General features: G+C 46.4%; 1 protein-coding gene across 1 annotated transcript in view; it reads left to right on the top strand.

The window, feature by feature from the left end:
- The first annotated feature begins 4108 nt into the window (after positions 1-4108).
- NT5E (5'-nucleotidase ecto) overlaps positions 4109-24501 on the top strand; it is a 64191-nt gene continuing 43798 nt past the window's right edge. Inside the window, exon 1 of the mRNA XM_059701058.1 lies at positions 4109-4530. Within this exon, the coding sequence (XP_059557041.1) occupies positions 4192-4530 (339 nt within the window). The 5' untranslated portion in view covers positions 4109-4191. The remainder of the gene's footprint in view (positions 4531-24501) is intronic.

The following is a 24501-nucleotide window of genomic DNA, read 5'->3' as shown; positions in this document are numbered from 1 at the left end:
AAAGCAGTGCTTGAGTTGTTGCCTGCTCACCAGAGAACAAGGCTTTCGGAGTCTCCCCTTTGAGAGTCACAGTAGCTCTCAAGTTGACCCTCCACTATAAACCGGAGTAAGGACTTACCTAGTTTCCTGTGCACCTTTCTTTTTCTTCCTGGTGGTTGGTGGGATCCAACAGAATCATGTATTTGAATTCTTTGGACTTAGAACCCAGCAACATGGCTCCATCATGTGATGGCAGAAAGGGGCTTAGAAGGTAACAGTGATTATCAAACCTGCCCACTCAGGAGTGACATAGGTCCTCCTGCCTGCGAGAAGCATCACCATCTCACCTGGAGGGAGGGAGACCCAAATCCCATGTCACCTCTGATGAGGCTGGGAGGAGGGTGGGCCTCCACTGTGTGAAGGGGGCAAGGCCTGATTTGCGTGGGAGGGGAGATGCTGCTGCTACCTCTGCTGGGTGGTCGGGTGGCTGTGAGGGAGGCTGCAGGCTGAACTTCTGTCTGCCCCAGCGGTGGAGCTGGTGGGTCTGAGCTGAGGTAGCAGAGTGGATGAGTGGGCAAGAGGACCAGTCTCCACACACTCTATACATCCTACATGTCCCCGCTAACTCAGACCCAACCCTCTTTATTAGGTCTGGTTTATGAAAGGGGCAGATATACACTGATTTTTCTGTTGTGGCCATCAGGAGACTGTGGCAAAAGTGAGAGAGGATGCCCAGCTTCTTGAGTCTCCTCAGAAATCCCCAGACCAAGAACTGCTCCTGTCCAATATGCTAGAATGGCAAGAGGAAGGGCAGCAAGATATAAACATTGTGAGTGGGCAGAGAACTTGTGTGAAATATTATTACCCTAGAGGCCTGGTGCACGAAATTCATGCTGGGGGTGGTCCCTCATCCTGGCCTGCACCCTCTCGCAATCCGGGACCCCTGGGTGGATATCCGACTGCCAGTTTAGGCCCTATCCCTACAGTCGGACATCCCTCTCGCAATGTGGGACCACTGGCTCCTAATCACTCGCCTGCCTGATAGCCCCTAACCACTCTGCATGCCTGCCTGATTGCCCCAAATTGCTCACCTGCCTGCCTCATCACCCCTAACTGCCTCTGCCTTCGCCCCTGCCACCACAGCTTCATCCAGAAGGATGTCTGGAATGATGTCCGGAAGGTCGTTTGGCTGTCTGGTCTAATTAGCATATGACGCTTTTATTATTATAGATGTGCCCTGAGCAGTGTGGCTCAGTTGATTGGAGCCATCATCCCCTACACCAAAAGGTGGTGGGTTCACTTCCCAGTCAGGGCACGTACCCAGGTTACAGGTTCGATCACCAGTTTGGTCATGTGAGAGGGAACCAATCAATGTCTCTCTCTCAAATCAATTAAGAAAAAGAAATAAAGAAAGATAGTTACATGTATAAAAGAGGGGAACCTGTTCAACTGTGAAATCTTGAACAATTAATTTAACATGTGGAACCTCAGTTTTATTACAATAAAAGGGGACTAATAACTTCTATCCCTTTACACTTTTGTGACGACTTAATAATTTAACAAGAGTGTTGGAATTCAGTTGGATTCAAAATCTGCCTTCCACCTACAGGTTGAATGTTCTTGGATAAATTATTTAGCCAGGTTAAATAACATGTTAAGTGTTCTCATCAGTAAAAGAAAAATACGCTGTGAACTGTGTAACCCAAGCGTGGCAGGATGCCTATGGGCAGTTACATTGAGTGGCCAGATGATTATGCCCACCCCATCAGTACAATGAAAATGAAGTGAATTAGTTATGCAAATAATAATAATAATAAAAACCTTGAGAGTATTTGCTTAGGAAGTTTTCAATATTCAGTATTTTGGGAAGTGTCAATGAAGTACTGATGGGGTGGTCATAATAATCTGGCCGGTCATAATAATCCGGCCACTCAGTGTAGATTTCTGTTTTCACCTCAAAGCAGGTCTCAGATTTTTAATTAAGTTTACCTAAATAAGTGTGTGTGTTTTAAAATAGCCTCATGACATCAGATTTGGCAATGATTTACCAGATATGACACTAAACCATGGGCAACAAGAGATAAAAATAGATAAATTGCACTTCATCAAAATATTAAAAAGTTTGGGTGCACTCTCCCTCTTGGGAACACGCCTGGCCTTCCCTCCCTCTGCCTTTCTCTCTCCTAAGCTCCAAGGGTCCTTCTTTTGCTTCTGTAACAAATTAAAAAGATAGTTGTACACCAGGTTCAAGTAGCACTATTTACAGTAGCCAAAAGGTGGAATCAACCAATGTCCATCGATGGATGAATGAACAAACAAGATATGATATATACATACAAAGGAAGGAAATTCTGCTCCCTCTCCTTCTCCCTCTCCCTCTTTCTCTCTCTCTCCACCCTTCCCACCCTCCCTCCCTTCTACCGATATATCAATCAATAAATAAAACTTTTAAAAAGATTGCTCTTTGAATTAAATAAATAAATAGTAGGAATTTCTGACATGATACAACGTGAATGAATCTTGAGGACATTATGCAAAGTGAAGTAAGTCAGTTGCAACAGACGAATACTGTATGAGAAGCCTAAAGTACTCAGATTCAGAGAGACAGAGTACAGTGATGGTTGCCAAGGTCTGAGGGAAAGGGGAAATGGGGAGTTATTGTTTAATGGCTACCGAGTTTCAGTCTGGGAAGATGAAAGAGTTCTGGAGATGGATGGTGGTGATGGTTGTAAAACAATGTGAATAAACTTAACGCTACCAAGTTGTCCACTTAAAAATGGTTGAAGTAGTAAATCTTATGTATATTTCATCCTAAAATGCTTTTTTAAAAATGCTTGATGCATTTGGACACGTGTAAGGACTACATCTGCTGTTCTGTAAAGCATACACGATGGGACACCTAGCAGGGGCGCCAAACTAATTCCCTCCTTCCCTTCCCAAAGTGGCTACATTATTTTCTAGTTATAGCTGCTATTCAATATTATATTAATGTACAACTTAGTGATAGTCACTTACATACCTTGTGAAGTGATCACCACGATGTGGCTAGCACACATCTGACACTCCACAGAGTTATTACACGATTATTGACGATACTCCCTATGCTGTACTGATTTTATAACTGGCAGTTTGCACTTCTCAATCCCCTTCACCTTTTCCACCCACCTACCCAATCCGGCAACCCAAGCGGCTAGATTACTGATTGCACAAAGAAATCAATCTGTTCAACAGAGGGAAATACTGCCATTTTTAATTCTATTAGAACGATGACTACTTTATTGTAGGCATTCTTATTGCCTTCCTTGCCAAAAGCTTTGGCTTAAAACGCGCGTTCGCCATCCTTAACACATTAAACCCTCAAAAATAGGACAGACAGAGAAAGAATGCCTACAAAAGCAACAAAAGGCGGCATCCCTCCCTCCCCGCTGCTCATTTCACTGCTCAGAGTTTGTTTTAGCTGCCAATAGCTGTCTACGCACCGCACCGCTGCAGTTGTATCATTACGGTTTTAATCACAAATAACCCCGGGCTGGATTCGAATGATTTCTTAGCTTCTGAGGTTCCACGTCTGAACAAAGTAGCCTCAGTGAGTTCTCACGACGACTGGAAGGAGAGCGCTGGTTGTCCCGGAACCCGTTGTTTGTTCCCACCGCCCCCAAAGCAAAGCGCTTCTCTCCGCTGCGCTCGCTCCCTCTTTGCTCTTCTCCCCCCACTCCTCACGTCGCCGTCTTTCTTGGCACCTCCTTTCTTCACCCTCTTTCCCTTCTTCCAGGGACCCGCTCGCACAGCCACAAGTCCGATTTCTCTTTAGAAAAACTCGTGCCTCAAGGCGAGAATCAGCGAGGACGCGGCCGCAGGATGGACGCTCCCACTCCACCAGCAGCGGGACTGCGCGCCCGGGCTCTCGGGTCGGGTGGGGCCGGGATCGCGGCCGGGGATCGCTCCTCGCCCGGAACAGCCTCCCACTGTTACTGCGGGAGCGGGTGCCAGCCGCTAGCGCCGCCCGGGCGCCCGGGTGCCTGGGTCGGATCGGGTGACCGAGCGGGCGTGCGCCTGGCCCCGGGGCTGGGCTCCCGGCGGACAGAAGGCCCGCCCCGTCCCGCCCCGCCCCGCTCTCCAAAGAGCCTAACTCCTGCGCTCGCCGGCACTACCGCCGCTCCGCGCCGCCCGCCCGGCTCGCCTGCTCCCGCGCCCACTCCACGCGCCGCAGCCATGTGTCCCCCAGCCGCACGCGCCCTGGCACCGCGACTCCTCGCGCTGGGCGCGCTGCTGTGGCCGGCGGCCGGCGCCTGGACACTCACCATCCTGCACACCAACGACGTGCACAGCCGGCTGGAGCAGACCAGCGAGGACTCCAGCAAGTGCATGCACCCCGACCGCTGCGTGGGCGGCGTGGCGCGGCTGTACACCCAGGTGCAGCGGCTGCGCAGCACCGAGCCCCACGTGCTGCTGCTCGACGCCGGCGACCAGTACCAGGGCACCATCTGGTTCACCGTGTACAAGGGGGCGGAGGTGGCGCACTTCATGAACGCCCTGGGCTACGACGCCATGGTAAGCGGGTGGCCCCGGAGCCCCGGGAGGAGTGGGAACTGAGAGGGAAGCCGGGGTGGAGGAGGAGCCCGTGGCTTGGCACAGGGTGGCCAGCCAGCGCCTGGGAGCGAGGTAGGGAGAAAGGCCAGCGTGCCAAGTAGGTACAGACGCGGAAGTCTCTCGGATGATGCATCTAAACGTGTTGAAGTTGGCGCTCCCACCATGAGATGTGGGTAGTTAGGGGAGCAGGAACCAGCCCTGCCTATCAGAGGAATAAGCTGGGGCACGTCGGAGTTGGGCAGCTCTCAAGTAGACCCGTCACGCATCGCGCTCACTTGCTGCTCCCGCTGTCTTAGAATGCTTCATCTCGGTTTTACTGGAAGGAAAACTCGAGGTCAAAGTCCTTGGGTACATGATCCAGGGCACCAGCTCCAAAAGAGGAGACCTGTTATGTATGGATTCCAGAGCCCTTTGACCCCAGCTTGACCTTGATGAAGTTCCCAGCCTCAGGTTAGGTGCTCTGCTCAGCTACCTTAAGTGTTGCAAGCTGTTTACTGTCTCCGTGTCTCTGTTCTGGCAGCTAAAAAGTGGGGGTAAGAACTCTATGTACCTCGCAGAGTTGCCTGGCACGAAGTGCATGCAGCTTCTATACATGTTAGTTCTTCTTCTTACCAGACACTGCTGTGTAAATCTAAGAAACAAAAGAAATTTCCACAGAGGACCAGAATGCTGAAAACGCTGGGGTTTCAGAGGACTTCAATAAAACCAGTTTGGCAGCAGAGATTTAGGAAGCATCCAGCTTAAGAGAGAGGGACTCCTAGAACACGTGCAAGAGTTTAAGTTCAAGCTCCCAAGTTCTCTGTTAAAGATGCTGCCTTATTTGTTGGACTGAATTTTGGAGAAGGAGCAGAGAGGGTTACACAGGAATGAATAAGTATAACCAGTTTGCGTGTTTAAGCAAACCCCTCCCCCAAGTTTAACCCTGTGTACTACCCTTGAGGAAGGAAGTCTGTGGAGAACCTGGGAACCAGAACTTAGGAGCGTCAGAAGAGAAAACAGAGCAAGGGTCCAGGCAATCTGTGAAGTCCTGGCTGGGGAAGGGAAGGAGAGGTGTGGGCGAGCCTGGGGAACAGAGGCCTAACAAGACACTTTGTATGAGAAGAGCACAGAGGTCGGCAAAGCACAATGCTGGATTTTTTCCTGGAAACTTGGAAAAAGGAGGACAGGAAAAGGTGATAAGAGAGTACAGTTGTTTCGTTTTCTTCAACAAGAAAGCTCATTTTAGAGAGAGGAGAGAAGGGCAGATGGCTGGGTTTAAGGTTATCAGAACCTCTCAAAGCAGCAGCAATTCAAAGGGACCCCCAAGCCCCAGAGTTTATGGGGTGCTCAGCAGAAGAATGGTGGGTCCCAAGAACTCTGTGTGGCTTCACAGCCGGACCTGCCTGATGCTTAGTACACAGTAATGGCCAGATAAATATTTATCTAATTAAATTGTTATTAGCCTACTTCTGCATTTCCCCTCCAGAAGGGTAGAATAAACCTTACATGAGTTTGTTTTGATTTCACATATAAACCACAACTTTGTAAACTTTTCTTTCTGTGACACCCTTTTCTCCACAGTTGTGTAAACTCCTTTGGGGTGGTTGGGGTGGGGAGGCGGGGAAGAATTCCTAGTTTTCTCTGATAATACTGTTTTCCTCTTTAAGTCACTGAGCTCCTGGTGTTAACCGTCTTATCAAGTGTTTATGACAGGACTCTGGGCGAGGTGGGGGCCGTCTGCAAGTTCCAACCCATCACCACCAGGAATGCTTTGAATGCTTTTTAGAATGTTGGATGGAATTATTTTCTTTTAAGTTTCACTCAGAGTGACTGGACTGGGGCTTGAGGCTACGTACATAGTTGGCAGGGGGTGAAGGGGGCGAGGAGCCCCAAGGGGGGCTGGCTGAAAGCCACCTTCCTGATAGCATCTCATCAGGACTTTGTGCAATTCTGGGGTTTGACGAGCACAATTTTTTGACCTGCATCAAATCCTAGTTCTTGCAATGCTTTAGCATGTGGCAAAACACTGCCCTGTTGTTATTTTGCAGAGATGTTTCACTGTCCTTTTGTTTATACTACTCTCAGGAAATTATTGATGTTCCGCTATAAAGGTTTCCCTGCCCGCCTGCCCGCCTACCCACTGCCCACTTCTTGAATCTCAGGAAACTGGAGATTCCAGAGTGGAAAACAGTTGTGGAGGGACAATCTCCAGTTCTCTAAAAGCCGGACCTGGTTAGAGGAGCCACAAATAAGGACTCGGGTGTGGGTGGCAAAGAGGAAGCTGCTGGAACCCAGCTAAACCCCAGGAGTTCCCTCCAGCAGAGTCTCTGAGGAGGCGTAGACTTCCTAGACCTGCTGCAGCTGGGTGAGGGCTGCTGGAGCAGTCCTGAGAGGCCCACAGGTCGCAGGGTGAGACTGCAGACCTCACAGACCCTGCTGGCAGACAGCTCTAGAGGGAGGACAGCAGAGCAGGGGAAGGCCTGGTGTCCCTGGGCAGCAGGAGGACAACGTGGATGCACTCCCACCGTGAGGGAGGCCGCGTTACTTTCTCGGGCCTCATGTTCCCTAACTGTACAACAGGAGGGATAACCCCACCTGCACTGAACAATGCAAGTGATAAGTAATTTGAACCTCCCCAGTGCTCAGCAGAGGTTCATTCCATGGGTTCTAAAAGAAAAAAAAGATTGAGAGGAAGGGAAGGCTTGGGTTTTACAGCCATCCCTTTGTCTGATTCTGACCACCTGGCACAGTCTACCTCCCTCTTCCATCCCTTCCACCATCTTTTCTAAGCCCCATTGTCTAAACTATCCTTAATGTTTACTCATTGAGCAGACTTATGAAATCCTCCCCACCACCCAAGCACAAAGCCAAACAAATTCATCTCTACAAGTGAGAGTCTCACCATTGAGGTGGGTGGGCTGTGAGGGAAGGGCAGCCTCCTCTCTAGCTGCCCTTGCTTCCGAGGCCTGGCCCCTGATCCCACTTTCTGCCCAAAAGACCGCGGCCTTAGCCTTAACGAATTGCTCCAGGGAGGCTGAGCCAGCAGCTGGGGTGGGGACCATTGCCCCTGTCTTTAACTCGCCCAGGGGACCACTAGCCAGGTACCCATGTCACACGTAGGCAACCATTCTAATGTGTGAGATGTTTATGTTTTGTTCCTGTGTGTACTTGCAGAACCTTTATTATTTGAGGTGCTTGTTTTTAAATTATGTTACTCAGCTCATTCTGGTCCTTACTTTTGTCCTAAACTGGTTGTATGATCTGTCCCTGTCATTTTGAGTCTACCATGCACATACATATAACTGTGCGTCATGCCCCACAGAGATTCCCCCCCCCCCCCCACACCCAGTGATGGGTCCACAGAGATCACGAAAATTATGCTGTAATTCCACAAGCATGCTACTCCTCATAGCCTCCTGCCAGTCCCGCTGGGAGCATTTCTTTGGGCAGGATTGCTGGCCACAGGCACGTATATGTTGACTTTGACTAAGGCTGCCACATTGCTTCCTGGGTGACTGGAACCCCCTCCCCCTCCCCCTCTTCCCCACGAAGTTGTGAAGCCCTATCCTTACCCATACCTTGTGGCATTGTCCCGCTTTCCAGCAGGTGTCAGGTGACATGCTTGCTTGATCTTGTATTTTTCTAATAAATAGTGAGTTTGATATATTTGTTGATTTTTGAGGGGGGCTTCCTCCTTCCTAATTGCATGTTCACATTATTTGCTCTTTTTTAAAATTGGGTTTGCTCTATTTTTCTTGATTTCCAGAAGTTCTAGGTATTGATCTGTGATCATTTTTAACCATTTGTATGCCATACGCATCTATAGACGCAAGCGGTGGTCCTTTTTTAATTAAATTCAAATTATCGTGGCAGTTAATGGGTTAAACTTTGAAAATATTTTTGATTATGTTATGTCCATTAACTTTGTCTATAGTGTCTTTAATTGAACAGAAATTCTTCATTTGGTATAATCAAATTAATCTTTCCTTTAGCCTTGCAGTTTGTACTTTTGAAAGTTTACATGACTTTATCATTTGAAGCTTATCGTCCCTGGTACTTATCACCAGAAATTCAGAGCTCAAATTAGATTATTATCTCTCTGTCTTTTGATGATAATAATCTATAATCTGGGGGTATGGCATCACCTCTCTGAGTCACGAGTTCCTTATCCTATATAATAAAAGGCTATTATGCAAATTGAGCGAACAGCAGAACAACCAGTCGCTATGATGCACACTGACCACCAGGGGGCAGATGCTCAATGCAGGAGCTGCCCCCTGGTGGTCAGTGTCCTCCCACAGGGGGAGCGCTGCTCAGCCAGAAGCCGGGCTCACAGCTGGCGAGCGCCGCAGCAGTGGCAGAAGCCTCTCCTGCCTCCGCAGCAGTACTAAGGACCCCTCGGGGGATGTCCCCCAGGGAGCGGGCCTAAGCCAGCAGTCGGACATCCCCTGAGGGGTCTTGGGCTGCGAGAGGGTGCAGATCAGGCTGAGGGACCCCCCCCACCCCCTGCAGTGCACAAATGTTGTGTACCAGGCCTCTAGTTCTATATAATAAAAGCCTAATATGCTAAGTGTCTGGTTGACCAGTCAGCCATTCGACCAATCAAAGCGTAATATGCTAATGATATGCTAAGGCCGTTCAGCCGCTCGCTATGACGTGTAGTGACCACCAAGGTGCAGATAGTCGACCAGTCAATGAGTGCTATGGCATGCACTGACCACCAGGGAGCAGACACTCTGATCAGTAGGTTAGCTTGCTGCTGGGGTCCCCCTGATCAGGACTGAGCAAGATGGGCCTGACACGCCCTGGAGCCCTCCCGAAGTCCTTCTCCAGCTGACCAACCTCCCACATCCCTCCCCAGCCTCGATTGTGCACAAGGGGGGGGGGGGGGGGGGGGCGGGTCCCTCGGCCTGGCCTACACCCTCTCACAATCCGGGATCCCTTGGGGGATGTCAGAGAGCCAGTTTCAGCCCAATCCCACAGACCAGGCCGAGGAACCCCACTGGTGCACGAATTCATGCACCAGGCTTCTAGTATATAAAATAAAGGATTTGAACCAGCTCATCTCTGAGGTTCCTCACATCTCTAAACAAATAGTGTCCTAAGATATGTTTTGACTCAGTTAAAGGGTAGGAGGATGAGGCAAAGGTGCAAAGGCAGGAATCTGCAAGGTGGACCAGCCTGGACCATGGAGAGTGCCAGCAATCATGGGAGGTGAGGTACACAGCTTACAGGCATCTTGAAAAGTTTGGGATCACCTCTGTTGTCAGGGGAGCCACTGGAGGTTTCTGAGGAGAGCCTGACAGTGGTCTAATAAAAAAGAAATGTTTGGTCTTTGTTCCCAGTTTCTGAGAGCATCTTGTATATGCTAATAAGATGACTGGTGGCCGGGGACCCTTAGATAGTTTCAGAATGAGGGCTGGTGGCCAGAAAGACCAATCCATGGGTAGAGGTTTGAAATTTTCAGCTTCCCTTCAACCTCCTGGGTTGGAGAGGGACCAGAGATTGAACTAGCCACCAAGAGCCAATGATTTAATCAATTGTGCCTTTGTAATGAAACTTCCATTAAAAACCCCTAAGTGATGGAGTTCAAAGAGCTGCTGGGTCAGTGAACACGAGGTGCTGGAAGGGTGGTATGCCCAGAGAGGGCATGGAAACCCACACACCCCTCCTCCTCCCACCATACCTTGCCCCATGCATGTCTCCCATTTGGCTGTTCCTGAGTTGGATCCTCTATAATATACCAGTAATAGTAGCTAAGGCACTCTCCTGAGTTTCATGAGTCATTCTAGTGAACTGTCAAACCTGTGGAGGTTTGATAGCTGATGGGTCAGTAGCACTGGTGGCCCAGGACAGGCAGCGAGCATCTGAAGTGGGGGCAGTCTTGTAGGCCTGAGCCCCTACCTTGTGGGATCTGATACCCACACCAGGTAGATAGTGTCAGGATTGAATTGTCAAACACCCCGTTGGTTTCTGCAGGGAATTGGTTAATGTGAGGAAAACCTCTCAGCGACATAGAAGAATCAGAGTTTGGGAAGATGAGCAGAGATGGATGGAAGGAGAAGATGCCACAGAAGAGGCTGGGAGAAGAGGCAGGGCAGTAGCGTAGGTGTGAGATGCTGAGAACTGTTTTCTGTAGATGGGGAAAGAAAGGCTGAACTGGGGGGAGCCAGCCTCAATAGGCCGGCAGCATGGCCTGTGGCTAAAAGGATAAATTCCCCGGGCGATTCTGTCTAGAATCTAGTCCTCTCTCTGCCACTTAGAATCTATGGACTGTGCGCAGGCCATTTAATCTCATGAACCCTCCCTTTCCACATGTGAAAGGCGGGTATGATGGTAGTCATCATCCCAGGGGTTTAAAGGAGATGATGACACATGTTAAGTGCTTTGCACCTTGCCAGCCCACAGTAAGGGGTCATGAAGTGCTGACCGTGCTCACCTTCTCTAGGCAGGAGTGGCTCCGGAGAGGGTGTAATCAAGAGATGACTAAGAGGGTTCAAGCCAGGGGCAACGGGAGAGTCAGCAGACTTTGACCCTACTGCACAGGGACACGGATTCTTCTACTTAAGCTTACCCCCTGACAGCTAATGCCTGCTATTTGCAGCACAGGGATGCGATCTGAAGGCTTTTCCTGGCCTTACTGGACATGATTGGACACCTGTGTGGCTGTGACAGAGAGGGGCAGTGGAAAAGGATTTGAACACCCAGGTTTACAGCGGCCTCTTCCAACTCATTAGTTGTGTGAGTTTGGGCAGTGGATTCCTCGTCTATAAGATGAAGGAACTGGAGAAGGTGGTCTGTTGCATGTCATTCCTCAGCATCTCAGCCCCTGCCCAGCCCTCTGTCTTGCTTCTAATCTGCCAACATAACGTGGGACTCAATTTGACACCCAGGTCTAAGTTTGCTTGACAACTCTCTTATTTCTCCCTCACGGTTACTTTCATGGCAGCTGTTTCCTTGTGGAGAGGTGGTTTGGGTCTTCCCATTGTTTCCAGATAAAGAGGGTCCCAGATATTGAATGGAGTGTTACTCTGTTGGTAATAGAAAATGATGGCCTAAGGCCATGGTCAGCAAACTCATCAGTCAACAGAGCCAAATATCAACAGTACAACGATTGAAATTTCTTTTGAGAGCCAATTTTTTAAAACTTAAACTATATAGGTAAGTACATTGTTATTCACTTAATTAGGGTACTCCTAAGCTGGACTTTGCTAAAAACATCCTCAATCTGATTGCGGTACGTTCGCTGAGGTCGACCCCTTCCAACTCTCCCATCCACACTCGTCTTGTACATTTGTTTCAGATAGACGAGTGTGGATGGGAGAGTTGGAAGGGGTCGACCTCAGCGAACGTACCTCAAAACAATGTTCCTCCCCCGCGCTGTGTACCCCGCGGCCCGCCTGTGCTGTGTCTCCTGTCGCCCGACCCACAGACACCCCCCACTTCTTCTAATGCCACTTCTTCAAAATAGACTGGCCCAGGCCGAAAACCAACTTCTGCGCATGGGCCACGAAGTTTCAATCGCACTGTACGTGCGCGCCCGCATGTGGTATTTTGTGGAAGAGCCACACTCAAGGGGCCAAAGAGCCGCATGTGGCTCTCGAGCCGCGGTTTCCTGACCACTGTCCTAAGGAATAGAAGGAGGATGAGCCTAGGTCCCAGCCTGTTGTCCTTGCTGCTCATTTATTCATTCAGTCTGCGAATATTCACTAAGCACGACCATATGCCAGGCTCAGAGCTAAGTACTAAGAACAATGAGCAAGACCTGCTAGGGTGAAACTTACTGTTCAGTAGATGGAGGGGGCAGCACCCACCTTTACCAAATAGAGGCTGGGTAGGGCCTGTGAAGGATGGGGGATACGCAAAGCAAAGCGAAACTGACACCTGTGCACAGGGATTGTGACAGTGAGCGTTTCCCCGCCTCCCCAGAAAACTAATCCCTACAGTCAAGAGAAGCCACCTTAAAGTCAAGTGCTTGCAAATAAAATTCTTACAAAGGAATGTGATATTCTCATATCAAGGAAACTCTCAGAGTTACTTTCAATAAAGCCGGGAAGAACCGATTAGCAATGTTAGCTTGGGAAGCCTGAAAGCAGTGGTATTTTTTTTAAAGGCAACGAAGGTTGGTAGTGTTTCTAAAGCTCAGACCTCAGGAGTTGCAAGTGCCTGGGGGTTGTGGGTGCCCAAGCCTCAGTGACGTGATGCTGCGTGTGTGGTCTCGGCCCTTCGGCTTCCTCTGTTCCATTCTGAGTTCCACACCAGGGCTGGGCTGGGCGGGTTTGACCTCAAGAAAGCGAAGGCAGCCCTGGCCAGGTGGTTCAGTTGGCTGGACCACCGTCCCATCCACCAAAAAGGTTGTGGGTGTGATCCTCGGTTGGGGCACGGAATGGAGACAATTGGTAGATGTCTCTCTCTCTCTCTCCCTCTCTCTCTCTCTCTCTCTCTCTCTCTCTCCCTTCCTGTCTCTCTAAAAAACAAAACAAAAAAATCAATAAAAACATATCCTTGGGTGAGGATTTAAAAAAGAGAAAGCAACGGCAACTTCTTAGCTTGTCCTTGTTGTAGCATCTGTGTTTGCTTAACTGAAAATGGGAAAGCCAAACAAATCACAAACCAAATTGGCAGCTTTCCGAACTTCGCTCACCAGTTCAGCTGTGTAAATCCCTTCCTCTGTTTTCCTCAACCGCATGACTAGAATTTGAAAATTCTCTTGACACTTCTTTTCCCTCGCTTGAGTAATTACTTCTACTAGTATACCATACATAATACAAACAGCTGGAGCCCTCTAGCCCCTTCGAGGTGTAGTGAAACCTGCCTGAACCTCAGTTAGTTGAACAGGTAATTCTAAATATAACGTTGGCAAGCATATTTTGCAGGTTATGGAGAGTTTGTAAAATTTTCCATCTGATATGGGAAATAGGAAATGTTATCTATTCAGTACTTATTTGTTTATTCATTCAACAAACATTGAAGTGCAGATGAGCTGGACAGAGCGCCTCCATTATTTCTGCCGTTCCATCAGAAGCCACATTCACCTGCCAGGGCCAACGCCTTGGCTTAAGACTGGAGGATGGAACACACCCCAGAACGAAAAGTGGTTTCGATGCCAGAAATGTATCAGCCAAACCAAACATAGTTTGTAATCCTCCCCTCCTAAGGTTATTGTTGAGTCTTCCTGGGTGATGAGGAACTGAACCCTGACTCTCAGGTTACAGGGTAGACTGCAACCTCCAGTCCTTAGTGAGTGAGCTGGTGTGGAAATGACTAAATTCCTGTGTTGCAAATTTCCGACAAATGTCTTCTTGACATTATTACAATTGGTATCTGTGGATTAAACAAATTCTTTTCTACAGCAACATGCAAATTGCACTGCTCTTAAGTCAATTCTTCTCCATTTGTTTTCCTTCTGACACTGTGTTTAAGCCTCTTATCTTCACTTGGGGCATTTTTGACTGCCTCAGCATTCGTGTTTTCATCTCCTCATCTGTTTACACAGGTGATATCATTTGCCTGTGGGCTTCCCCTGATGGCGCCATGGAGGTGACGCTCACACTCTGAGCCCCTGCGGTCCTTAGCGGGCAGGGTGTGCCTGCATCTTTGCCGGGCTGTCTCACACATGTTCCCACGTGTTTGAGGGATGCATGGGTGGATGGATAGATGTGCTATGTCTTACTCTATCCCTGCCTGCCCTGTCAGCTTCCTGAAAGCAGGGACTGAGTGGTTAAGGCCCTGGATGCTGAAACCTCACTACCACTACCTTGCTCTGCACCATGCTAGTGGTGTGAGCCCTATGCTTCAGTTTCCCCATCTCTAAAAAGAACAAATAGCCTGGCCGACATGGCTCAGTGGTTAAGCGTCGACCTATGAACCAGGAGGTCACGGTTTGATTCCTGGTCAGGGCACATGCCTGGGTTTCGGGCTCGATCCCCAGTGTGGGGTGTGCAGGAGGCAGCTGATAGATGATTCTCTGTCATTATTGATGTTTCTATTTCTCTCTCTCTCTCCCTCTCCCCCTATCGCTCTGAAATCAATAAAATAAAATGGACAAATAATAGCATCTACCTCATTGCATCATAAGAATTAAAGGAGTTGCCCTGACCGGTTTGGCTCAGTGGATAGAGCGTCGGCCTACAGACTGAGGGGTCCCGGGTTCGATTCCACTCAAGGGCATGTACCTTGGTTGTGGGCACATCCCCAGTAGGGGGTGTGCAGGAGGCAGCTGGTTGATGTTTCTCTCTCATCGATGTTTCTAACTCTCTATCTCTCTCCCTTCCTCTCTGTAAAAAATCAATAAAATATATTTTAAAAAAAAAATTAAAGGAGTTAATATGTCAACAGGACCTAGCCATGTAGCAGGAAAGTCTTAACTATTAATATTTCTTTTGTCGTGTTTTTTTGTCTTTAAAAAAAAAAAAGAAAGAAACACCTTCTCTTTCTTGACATTACCTTATGTCAAGTTTACTGGTGATTTTTACCAGTGAGTCTTCTGTAAACAAAGCTGAGGCTATGACATGCCCCCTTTCTAATTCAGATATAGGTGTCCTTTGACAGACCAAATAGTTGGTCCCTTAGCAGATTTCCGACAGAAAGAGACTTTTAAAATGTTCCATGTTCTCCCTAACTGCAATCATGAAATCTAAATAAAGTTCACATGTGCACATACAAGACACACACGGAACAGTTCAAACTTTGTTTTTTAAAAAAGTACTTATTTCATTCACAAACTAGTGCCAATGAGATAGTAGTAGAAATTTAAATAAAAATACACAGAATGAAGAGAACCGGGCCAGTTGCCACGAGGAGCTGCCGGGGGCTCAGGCCTTGAATTGTGATGCAGGTGACTAAGCTTCTTACCAGCTTCCAAGCAACTTGGTTTCCTCTCATTATAATGTTACAGAGAACCGGCATAAATCAAGCAGTGCTCAGAGAGTTTGGAGTCACGCTTTACTCACCGCGGTGGGCTTAGAGAAAATGAATTCAAATTCTGAGCAGAGCTACAAGCAGAACTTCCCTTTTTATTAAAGAGCCAGCCCTGTGTGTGCTTGGTGGTTATCTTGCTGGTGGCCTTGGAAACTACAGAGTTCTATCCAATTAAAAAATGCACCTGGCATCGAGAGTATGGGCGTATCTAGTCTCTGACCTACAAGGTCAGACAGCTAAGTTTATCTTCCTCAGTATTCAAGCAGGCTAGAAAGCAAAGTTATTTTTTTTAGAATAAGAGGCCGTCTAAAGAATAGCCAAGAATTCTAAACAGTAGTTTTACAAAATAGGGCTTAGCCTTCTCATTACAACTAAGTTATTGCTTAACTATTTTACCAAGTTTGTTTTTATGTCCTGCCTTCTTTGGAAAAGTTTTAATGACTCACATACCAAATTACAGAGTAAAATGGAGGCCATTTACAAGGAGCAGGGAAACCCTGGCCAGTGTGGTTCAGTTGGTTGAGCATTGTCCTCTGCACCGAAAGGTTGCTGGTTTGATTCCTGGTCAGGGCACATGCCCTAGTTTTGGGCTCAATCCCCAGTAGGGGGCATGCAGGAGGCAGTCAGTGGATGTTCTGCTCTCACATCAATGTTTCTCTCTTTCCCTCTCCCTTTCTCTCTCTCTCTCTCTCTCTCTCTCTCTCTCAAAAAAAAAGATCAATTTTTAAAAATGTTTAAAAGGAGAAGAGAAGTGGGTGGTTCTGTTATCCATTCAGTTAACATCTGCTGGGCACTGGTCAGGCTCCCATCTGGTGTCACCAAGGGTACAGGGACGGTTGCTAGCACTCCCACCTCTGGGAGAAAGATGTGAGGACCGACAGCCACAGCGAGGACGAATGCTGTCAGAGACATGCGTGCCCCGCATGACTGACACACAGAGACCAGCATCAACGTGGAACTGGCACGAAGGCTTCTCATGGAAGTCACGCTTGAGCTGTGTCTGAGGCAGCTCATTGCATGGGAGTAGTTTAGTGTTCCTGAACCTCAGAGTCCCTGAAGTTTGTCAGAAAAGAATGGGGCAGCTCAGGGAGACCAGGGAGGGGCTGTTCAGGGAGTCAGGACTGAAATTTTGGTGGGAGGTGGGAGGTGGGAAGCCCCGGAGATACTTGAAGCAGGAAGCAGTTGGGTGTTTGGGGAAGGGCAGTCTGGCGGCCTGTGGTGAAAGGCTGGGAAGTGTGTGAGCCTGGTGACCAGAGACCAGCTAGAAGGTTCTGGGAGGGGCCGGGTGAGCAGTGATGTGTCAGAGTGGGGCAGTGGAGTGCGGTGAAGGAGGAGGCCACTTGGGGGAAGAGGCAGGAGCAGAAGCAACAGGACTTCAAGGCTGGTTGGCCAGGAGGGAGGGCCAAGGGGAGGAGGGAGAGCTGCCGGCGGTTTCGCTGCTTCTGCAGGTGTTTCTCAGTGGTGGTGGAGGCTCTTTCCCAACCTCTGGGACCACATGCATCCCAACCCGTGTCTCATTCATAAGTTACCAGGAGTAAGTGCCCCTCTCCGGGGGCTCCACCTGGCAGAGGGTTCACTGGCCTGCACAGAGGGAGGAATGGGGAGCCTCAGGGAGGGGTGGAGGAGGGAATGCAGTCACCACCATCTCACTCCCAGACAACTCCATCTAGTGCAGTGGTTCTCAACCTTCCTAATGCCGTGGCCCTTTAATACACTTCCTCATGTTGTGGTGACCCCCAACCATAAAATTATTTTCGTTGCTACTTCATAACTGTAATTTTGCTACTGTTATGAATCATAATGTAAATGTCTGATATGCAGGATGTATTTAGGCAACCCCTGTGAAAGGGTCGTTCGACCGCCAAAGGGGTCTCGACCCACAGGTTGAGAACCGATGATCTAGTGTCTCCTCCAGGCCTCTGTCCCAGCAGCCCCCTCCTGGGCCCGTGCAGTTTCGCTGTGTCTGTAACCACCTGGCCTGGGTCAAGCCGGGCAGGCCTGAAATGAAGGGGGGCAGGGGGTGGAGGCCTTTCACAACTTGGAAAAATCTAAATGTTCCGGTAAAACTCGGAATAAAAATTCTGCTGCAGGTCGAGGCAAACTAACCCAGGACGCTGCATCGGGAGCTGGTCCAAGCTGGGCCTCTGCGAGCGCTCCGCAGCCTCATTTATTTGGGGACACATTTCCCAGTTGAGAATGCAGGCTCTGTCCTCAGTGAGGCCTCACAGGTTCTTGGCCTGTGAGGACTTTTCTGCTTTCAGGCTTGGTGGCTTGCTTGCCTTTTGTGGCCCAGTTTCCTGGTGAAATTATCATTCTGTGGCTTCTGTGGCCATTCATTAGAGGTTTTCAAAACAGAACTCTTCACTAGTTTGGTATCAAGGCCAGAGAGACTGTGTCTTGTAGCCCGTTTCCCATTGCAGCTCAGATGTGGGGACCTGGGCACAGAATCCCAGGTTCTTGGAAGAGGCTGTGGAGGGAACTGCCTGGGGCTGAGGACCAGCAACTCCAGCCTGGGGATTCATTCTCTCCTTCTTTCTCCTGCTCACCAACTGTTTATTGGCTTGTTCTTCTCCTGCTCGCCAACTATTTATTGGCTTGTTCGTTCATTCAGTAAATATTTATCGGTGATTTCCCCTGTGCTAGGTACATTTTAAATGGATTTTGGAGGCCAATTAATGGTTATGCCAGTGGCAAGCTCCGGCCTCAGTCCCCCCTGCGTTAGCCACCACCACTCTCACACCACGTGCTTTGTTCCCTTCCTCTCGCCCTGAGGAGTGTCCTCACTATTTCTTCTGTTTACCCGTTTATTCAATACCAATGGGAGCATTTGTTTATGGGGGAATGCAGGAAATGAATGAAATGGCAGCTCCTCCTAGGAGGAGTTTTAAAAAAACATGCAGACTGATAAGCTACAAGGAAGTGACTAAAGGAGATTATCCTACCCAGTAAAGGACAAGGAAGTGACTGAAGGAGATTATCCTACCCAGTAAAGGTTATGGTCCTCCCAGCCTCGCTGCTTGCCTTCCCTGGGACTGCCCTGTGTCGAGGAGCCACCACAGCTGTGAACAGCACCCACCAGAAGAGCTGCTGCCAACTGAGGAGCAGCTGCTACCACAACCACCCGAGGAGCAACCACAGCCCGAGAAGCCACTGCCACCCAAGGAGCAGCCCCTGAACGACTCAACATCTAGATATGTCAGTGAGATCAAACATGGGTAGACAAAGAAACCCCAAAGGAAAGAAAAGGAGGATTCGCCAGAAAAGCAGCTAAGTGAAACAGAAGCATTCAGCATGACAGAAAAAGAATTCAGATTAAGGGTCCTAGAATGCATAAACCGGATGGAGGAAAAAATCAACAACTTATGCAAGAAGCAAGAGGAAATGGATGAAAAAAATCAACAACTTATGTAAGAATCAAAAAGAAACGGATGAAAAAATCAACAAATTATGTAAGAACCAAGAAGAAATGAAGAGTGATATAGCTGCAATGAAAAACACCATTGAAAGTTTCAACAGTAGACTAGGAGAAGCGGAGGACCGAATTAGCAAATTAGAAGACAGGGAAGCAAAACACACCCAAACTGAACTGCAATTGGAGAAAAAAAATTAAAGGACAGGAGGAGAGACTAAGGGAGCTATGGAACAACATGAAACAAAACAACATACGAATTATAGGGGTGCCAGAACAACAGAAAGAGGAACAAGGGTTAGAAAACCTATTTGAAGAAATAATATCAGAAAACTTCCCTGAGGTGGGGAAAGAAAAAAGTCACACAAGCACAGAGAGTCCCAAACAAGGTGAACCCGAAAAGACCCACACCAAGACACATCATAATTATGATGGCAAATGTTCAGGACAAAGAGAGAATCTTAAAGGCTGCAAGAGAGAGACGGAAAGTTACATACAAGGCATCTCCCATTAGATTATCAAATGATTTCTCAACAGAAACACATCAGACCAAAAAAGAATGGACAGAAATTAACAAAGTGATGCAAAGCAAGGGACTGAATCCAAGAATACTCTATCCAGCAAGGCTATCATTCAAAATTGAAGGGGAAATATGAAGCTTCACAGACAAAAAAAGGAATTTATCACCACCAAGCCAGCAATGCAAGAAATGCTAAAGGGACTGGTGTAAAAAGAAGAAATAAAAAGCTAAGAAAGAAAACAGCCACACAAAAAAAGAAATGGCTACAAACAAGTACCGTTCAATAATAACTTTAAACGTAAGTGGACTAAATGCTCCAATCAAAAGACATCGAGTGGCTGAATGGATAAAAAACCATGACCCATATATTTGCTGTCTACAAGGGACCCACCTCAGAATAAGGGACTCACACAGACTGAAAGTGAAGGGGTGGAAAAATATCTTTCAGGCAAATGGAAATGAAAAAAAAGCTGGGGTAGCAATACTTATATCGGACAAAATAGACCTCAAAGTGAAGGCCATAACAAGAGATAAGGAAGGCCACTTCATAATACTAAAGGGATCAATACAACAAGAGGATATAACCCTGATAAACATATATGCATCCAATGCAGGAGCACCCAAATACATAAGAAAACTCCTGGAAGATATCAAGGGAGAGATCAACAACAATACAATCGTAGTAGGGGACTTTAATACACCACTGAAATCACTGGATAAATCCTCTAGACAAAGAATCAGCAAAGAAATAGCAATCCTAAATGACTAACTAGATCAGATGGACTTAATTAACATCTTCAGAACATTTCACCCGAAAGCCACGGAATATACATTCTTCTCAAGTACTCATGGGACATTTTCAAAAATAGACCACATATTGGGTCACAAGCAAAGTATCCCCAAATTCAAGAAGATTGAAATCATACCAAGCATCTTCTCAGACCACAATGGTATAATATTAGAAATAAACTACAATAAAAACAACCCCAAATACTCAAACACTTGGAAGCTGAATAGCATGTTATTAAATATTGATTGGGTTACCAATGAGATCAAAGAAGAAATTAAAAACATCCTGGAAACTAATGACAATGAAAACAAAACAATCTAAAACCTATGGGACACAATGAAAGCAGTCCTGAGAGGGAAGCTTATAGCTCTCCAGGCCTATCTCAAAAAACAAGAAAAAATGGTAATAAATCATCTAGCTGTACATCTCAAAGAACGAGAAAGAGAGCAACAAGTAAAGCCCAGAGTGAGCAGAAGGAAGGACATAATAAAGATTAGAGCAGAAATAAATGACATAGAGACCAAAAAAAACAATACATAAAATCAATGAAACCAAGAGCTGGTTCTTTGAAAGGATAAACAAGATTAATGAACCTCTAGCCAGGCTCACCAAGAAGCAAAGAGAGAGGGCCCAAATAAACAAAATCAGAAATGATAGAGGCAAAATAACAACAGAACCCACAGAAATACAAATGATTGTTAAAAAATACTATGGACAGCTCTACTCCAACAAACTAGACAACCTGGAGGAAATGGACATATTCCTAGAAAAATACAACATTCCAAAACTCAATCAGGAAGAATCTAAAAATCTCAACAGGCCAATAACTGTGGAAGAAATTGAAGCAGTCATCAAAAAGCTTCCATCAAACAAAAGCCCAGGACCAGACGGCTTCACATGGGAGTTTTACCAAACAGTCAAGGAAGAACTAAAACCTATCCTCCTCAGACTACTACAAAAAATTCAAGAGGAAGGAACACTTCCAAGCTCATTCTATGAAGCCAGCATCACCCTAATACCAAAACCAGGTAAAGACAACACAAGGAAAGAGAATTACAGGCCAATATCCCTCATGAACATAGATGCCAAAATCCTCAACAAAATCTTAGCAAATCAGATCCAGCAGTACATCAGAAAGATCATACACCATGACCAAGTAGGATTTATCCCAGGGATGCAAGGATGGTACAGTATCCACAAATTAATAAACGTGATACATCACATAAACAAATTGAAAGAAAAAAACCATATAGTCATATCAATTGATGCAGAAAAAGCATTTGACAAAATCCAACACCCATTTTTGATAAAAACTCTCAGCAAGGTGGGAATAGAAGGATCATACCTCAACATAATAAAAGCCATATATGACAGGCCCACAGCCAATATCATACTCAATGGACAAAAACTAACACCATTTCCCCTAAGAACAGGAACAAGACAGGGATGCCCACTCTCACCACTCCTGTTCGACATAGTACTGGAAGTATTAGCCATTGCAATTAGACAAGAAGAAGAAATAAAAGGCATCCAGATTGGAAAAGAAGAAGTAAAACTGTCCTTATTTGCAGATGACATGATATTATACTTAAAAAACCCTAAAGACTCCATCAAAAAACTATTAGACTTAATAAATGAATTTGGCAATGTAGCAGGATACAAAATTAATGCCAAGAAATCTATGGCACTTCTATACACCAATAGTGAACTTACAGAAAGAGAGACTAAAAAAGCAATCCCATTTACCATTGCACCAAGAAAATTAAGATACCTAGGAATAAACTTAACTAAAGAGGTAAAAGACCTCTACTCAGAAAACTACAGGACGTTGAAAAAAGAGATAGAGGAAGACATAAACAGATGGAAGAACATACCATGTTTTTGGATTGGTAGAATCAACATCATTAATATGTCCATACTACCCAAAGCAATCTATAAATTCAATGCACTTCCCATTAAAATACCAACGGCATATTTCACAGACCTAGAATGAACTCTACAAAAATTCATCTGGAATAAAAAAAGACCCCGAAGAGCTGCAGTTATCTTGAGAAAGAACTAAGTAGGTGGGATCTCAATACCAGATATCAAGCTGTATTACAAAGCCACTGTTCTCAAAACTGCCTGGTACTGGCACAAGAACAGACATATAGATCAATGGAATAGAATAGAGAGCCCAGAAATCGACCCAAACCAATATGCTCAATTAATATTTGACAAAGGAGGCAAGATCATACAATGGAGTCAAGATAGTCTCTTCAATAAATGGTGTTGGGAAAATTGGACAGATACATGCAAAAAAATGAAACTAGACCATCAACTTACACCATACACAAAAATAAACTTAAAATGGATAAAGGACTTAAATGTATGACCAGAAACCATAAAAATCCTAGAAGAATCCAAAGGCAACAAAATCTCAGACATGTGCGGAAGCAATTTCTTCACCAATACAGCTCCTAGGGCATTGGAAACTAAAGAGAAAATAAACAAATGGGACTACATCAAAATAAAAAGCTTCTGAGCAGCAAAAGAAACCATCAACAAAACAACAAGAAAGCCCACTGCATGGGAGAACATATTTGCCAATGTTATCACCGATAAGGGTTTAATCTCCAACATTTATAGGGAACTCATACAACTTAACAAAAGGAAGATAAACAATCCAATCAAAAAATGAGCAAAGGACCTAAATAGACACTTTTCAAAAGAGGACATTCAGAAAGCCAAGAGACATATGAAAACATGCTCAAAGTCACTAATCATCCGAGAAATGCAAATCAAAACAATAATGAGGTACCATCTCACACCTGTCAGAATGGCTATCAACAACAAATTAACAAAGGACAAGTGCTGGAGAGGATGTGGAGAAAAAGGAACACTCGTGCACTGCTGGTGGGAATGCAGACTGGTGCAGCCACTATAGAAGACAGTATGGAGTTTCCTCAAAAAACTAAAAGTGGAACTCCCATTTGACCCAGTAATCCCACTTCTAGGAATATATCCCAAGCAACCAGAAACACCAATCAGAAAGGATATATGCACCCCTATGTTCATAGCAGCACAATTCACCATAGCTAAGATCTGGAAACAGCCTAAGTGCCCATCAGTAGATGAATGGATTAGAAAACAGTGGTACATCTACATGATGGAATACTATGCTGCTGTAAAAAAGAAGGACCTCTTACCATTTGCAACAGCATGGATGGAACTGGAGAGCATTATGCTAAGTGAAATAAGCCAGTCAATGAAGGAAAAATACCACATGATCTCACTCATTTATGGATAATAAAGACCATTATAAACTTACAAACAAAAATAGATACAGAGGCAGAGCTGCCTCAAACAGACTGTCAAACTGGAGCGGGAAGGCCGGGGAGGGTAGGGAGGCAGAAGGGGGGGGGGGGGGGGAGAGATCAACTGAAGGACTTGTATGCCTGCATATAAGCATAACCAATGGACATAAGACACTGGGGCGTAGGGGAGGCCAGGGGATTGTCAAGGGCGGGGGGAAAAAAGGAGACATATATAATACTTTAAGCAATAAAACAATTAAAAAAAAAACATGCAAGTTGGCACATAGCCTCGAAGGACAGTGTGGTCAGCAGCAGACTGGCTGAGCAACGACTGAGTTCAGTTGCAGGACCCATCCACACCATTCCTGGCACAAACATGGCAAAGACAGAGGAGTCAGAAAGGATTCTTTCTTTCTTTTAATATATTTTTATTGTTTAAAGATTTACGTAAGTCTCCTTTTCCTCCTGATTGACCTCCCCCACTCCCACCCCTAAGGGCAAGCCCTCACTGCCCCAGTGTCTGTGTCCATTGGTTATGCTAATATGCATGCATACAAGTTCTTGGATTGATCTCTAACCACCCCCCCCTCCCCTGCCATCTGTCTCTGGATCTATTTTTGTTCATCAGTTTATGTTGATCATTATATCCCACATATGAGTGAGATCATGTGATAGTTATCTTTCCCTGACTGGCTTATTTCACTTCGCATAATGCTCTCCAGTTCCATCCATGCTGTTGCAAATGGTAAAAGTTCCTTCTTTTTTATGGCAGCATAGTATTCCATTGTGTAGATGGACCACATTTTTTTAACCCACTCATCTGCTGAGGAGCACTTAGGCTGTTTCCAAATCTTAGCTATTGTAAATTGTGCTGCTATGAACATAGGGGTGCATATATCCTTTCTGATTGGTGTTTCTGGTTTCTGGGGATATAGTCCTAGAAGTGGGATTACTGGGTCAAATGGGAGTTCCATTTTTAATTTTTTGAGGAAACACCATACTGTTCCCCACAGTAGCT

The sequence above is a fragment of the Myotis daubentonii genome, chromosome 6, assembly GCF_963259705.1.
Source record: "Myotis daubentonii chromosome 6, mMyoDau2.1, whole genome shotgun sequence".
NCBI lineage: Eukaryota > Metazoa > Chordata > Mammalia > Chiroptera > Vespertilionidae > Myotis > Myotis daubentonii.
The sequence above is the reverse complement of the archived record's forward strand: the minus strand, read 5'-3'. Positions and strand labels throughout refer to the sequence as shown.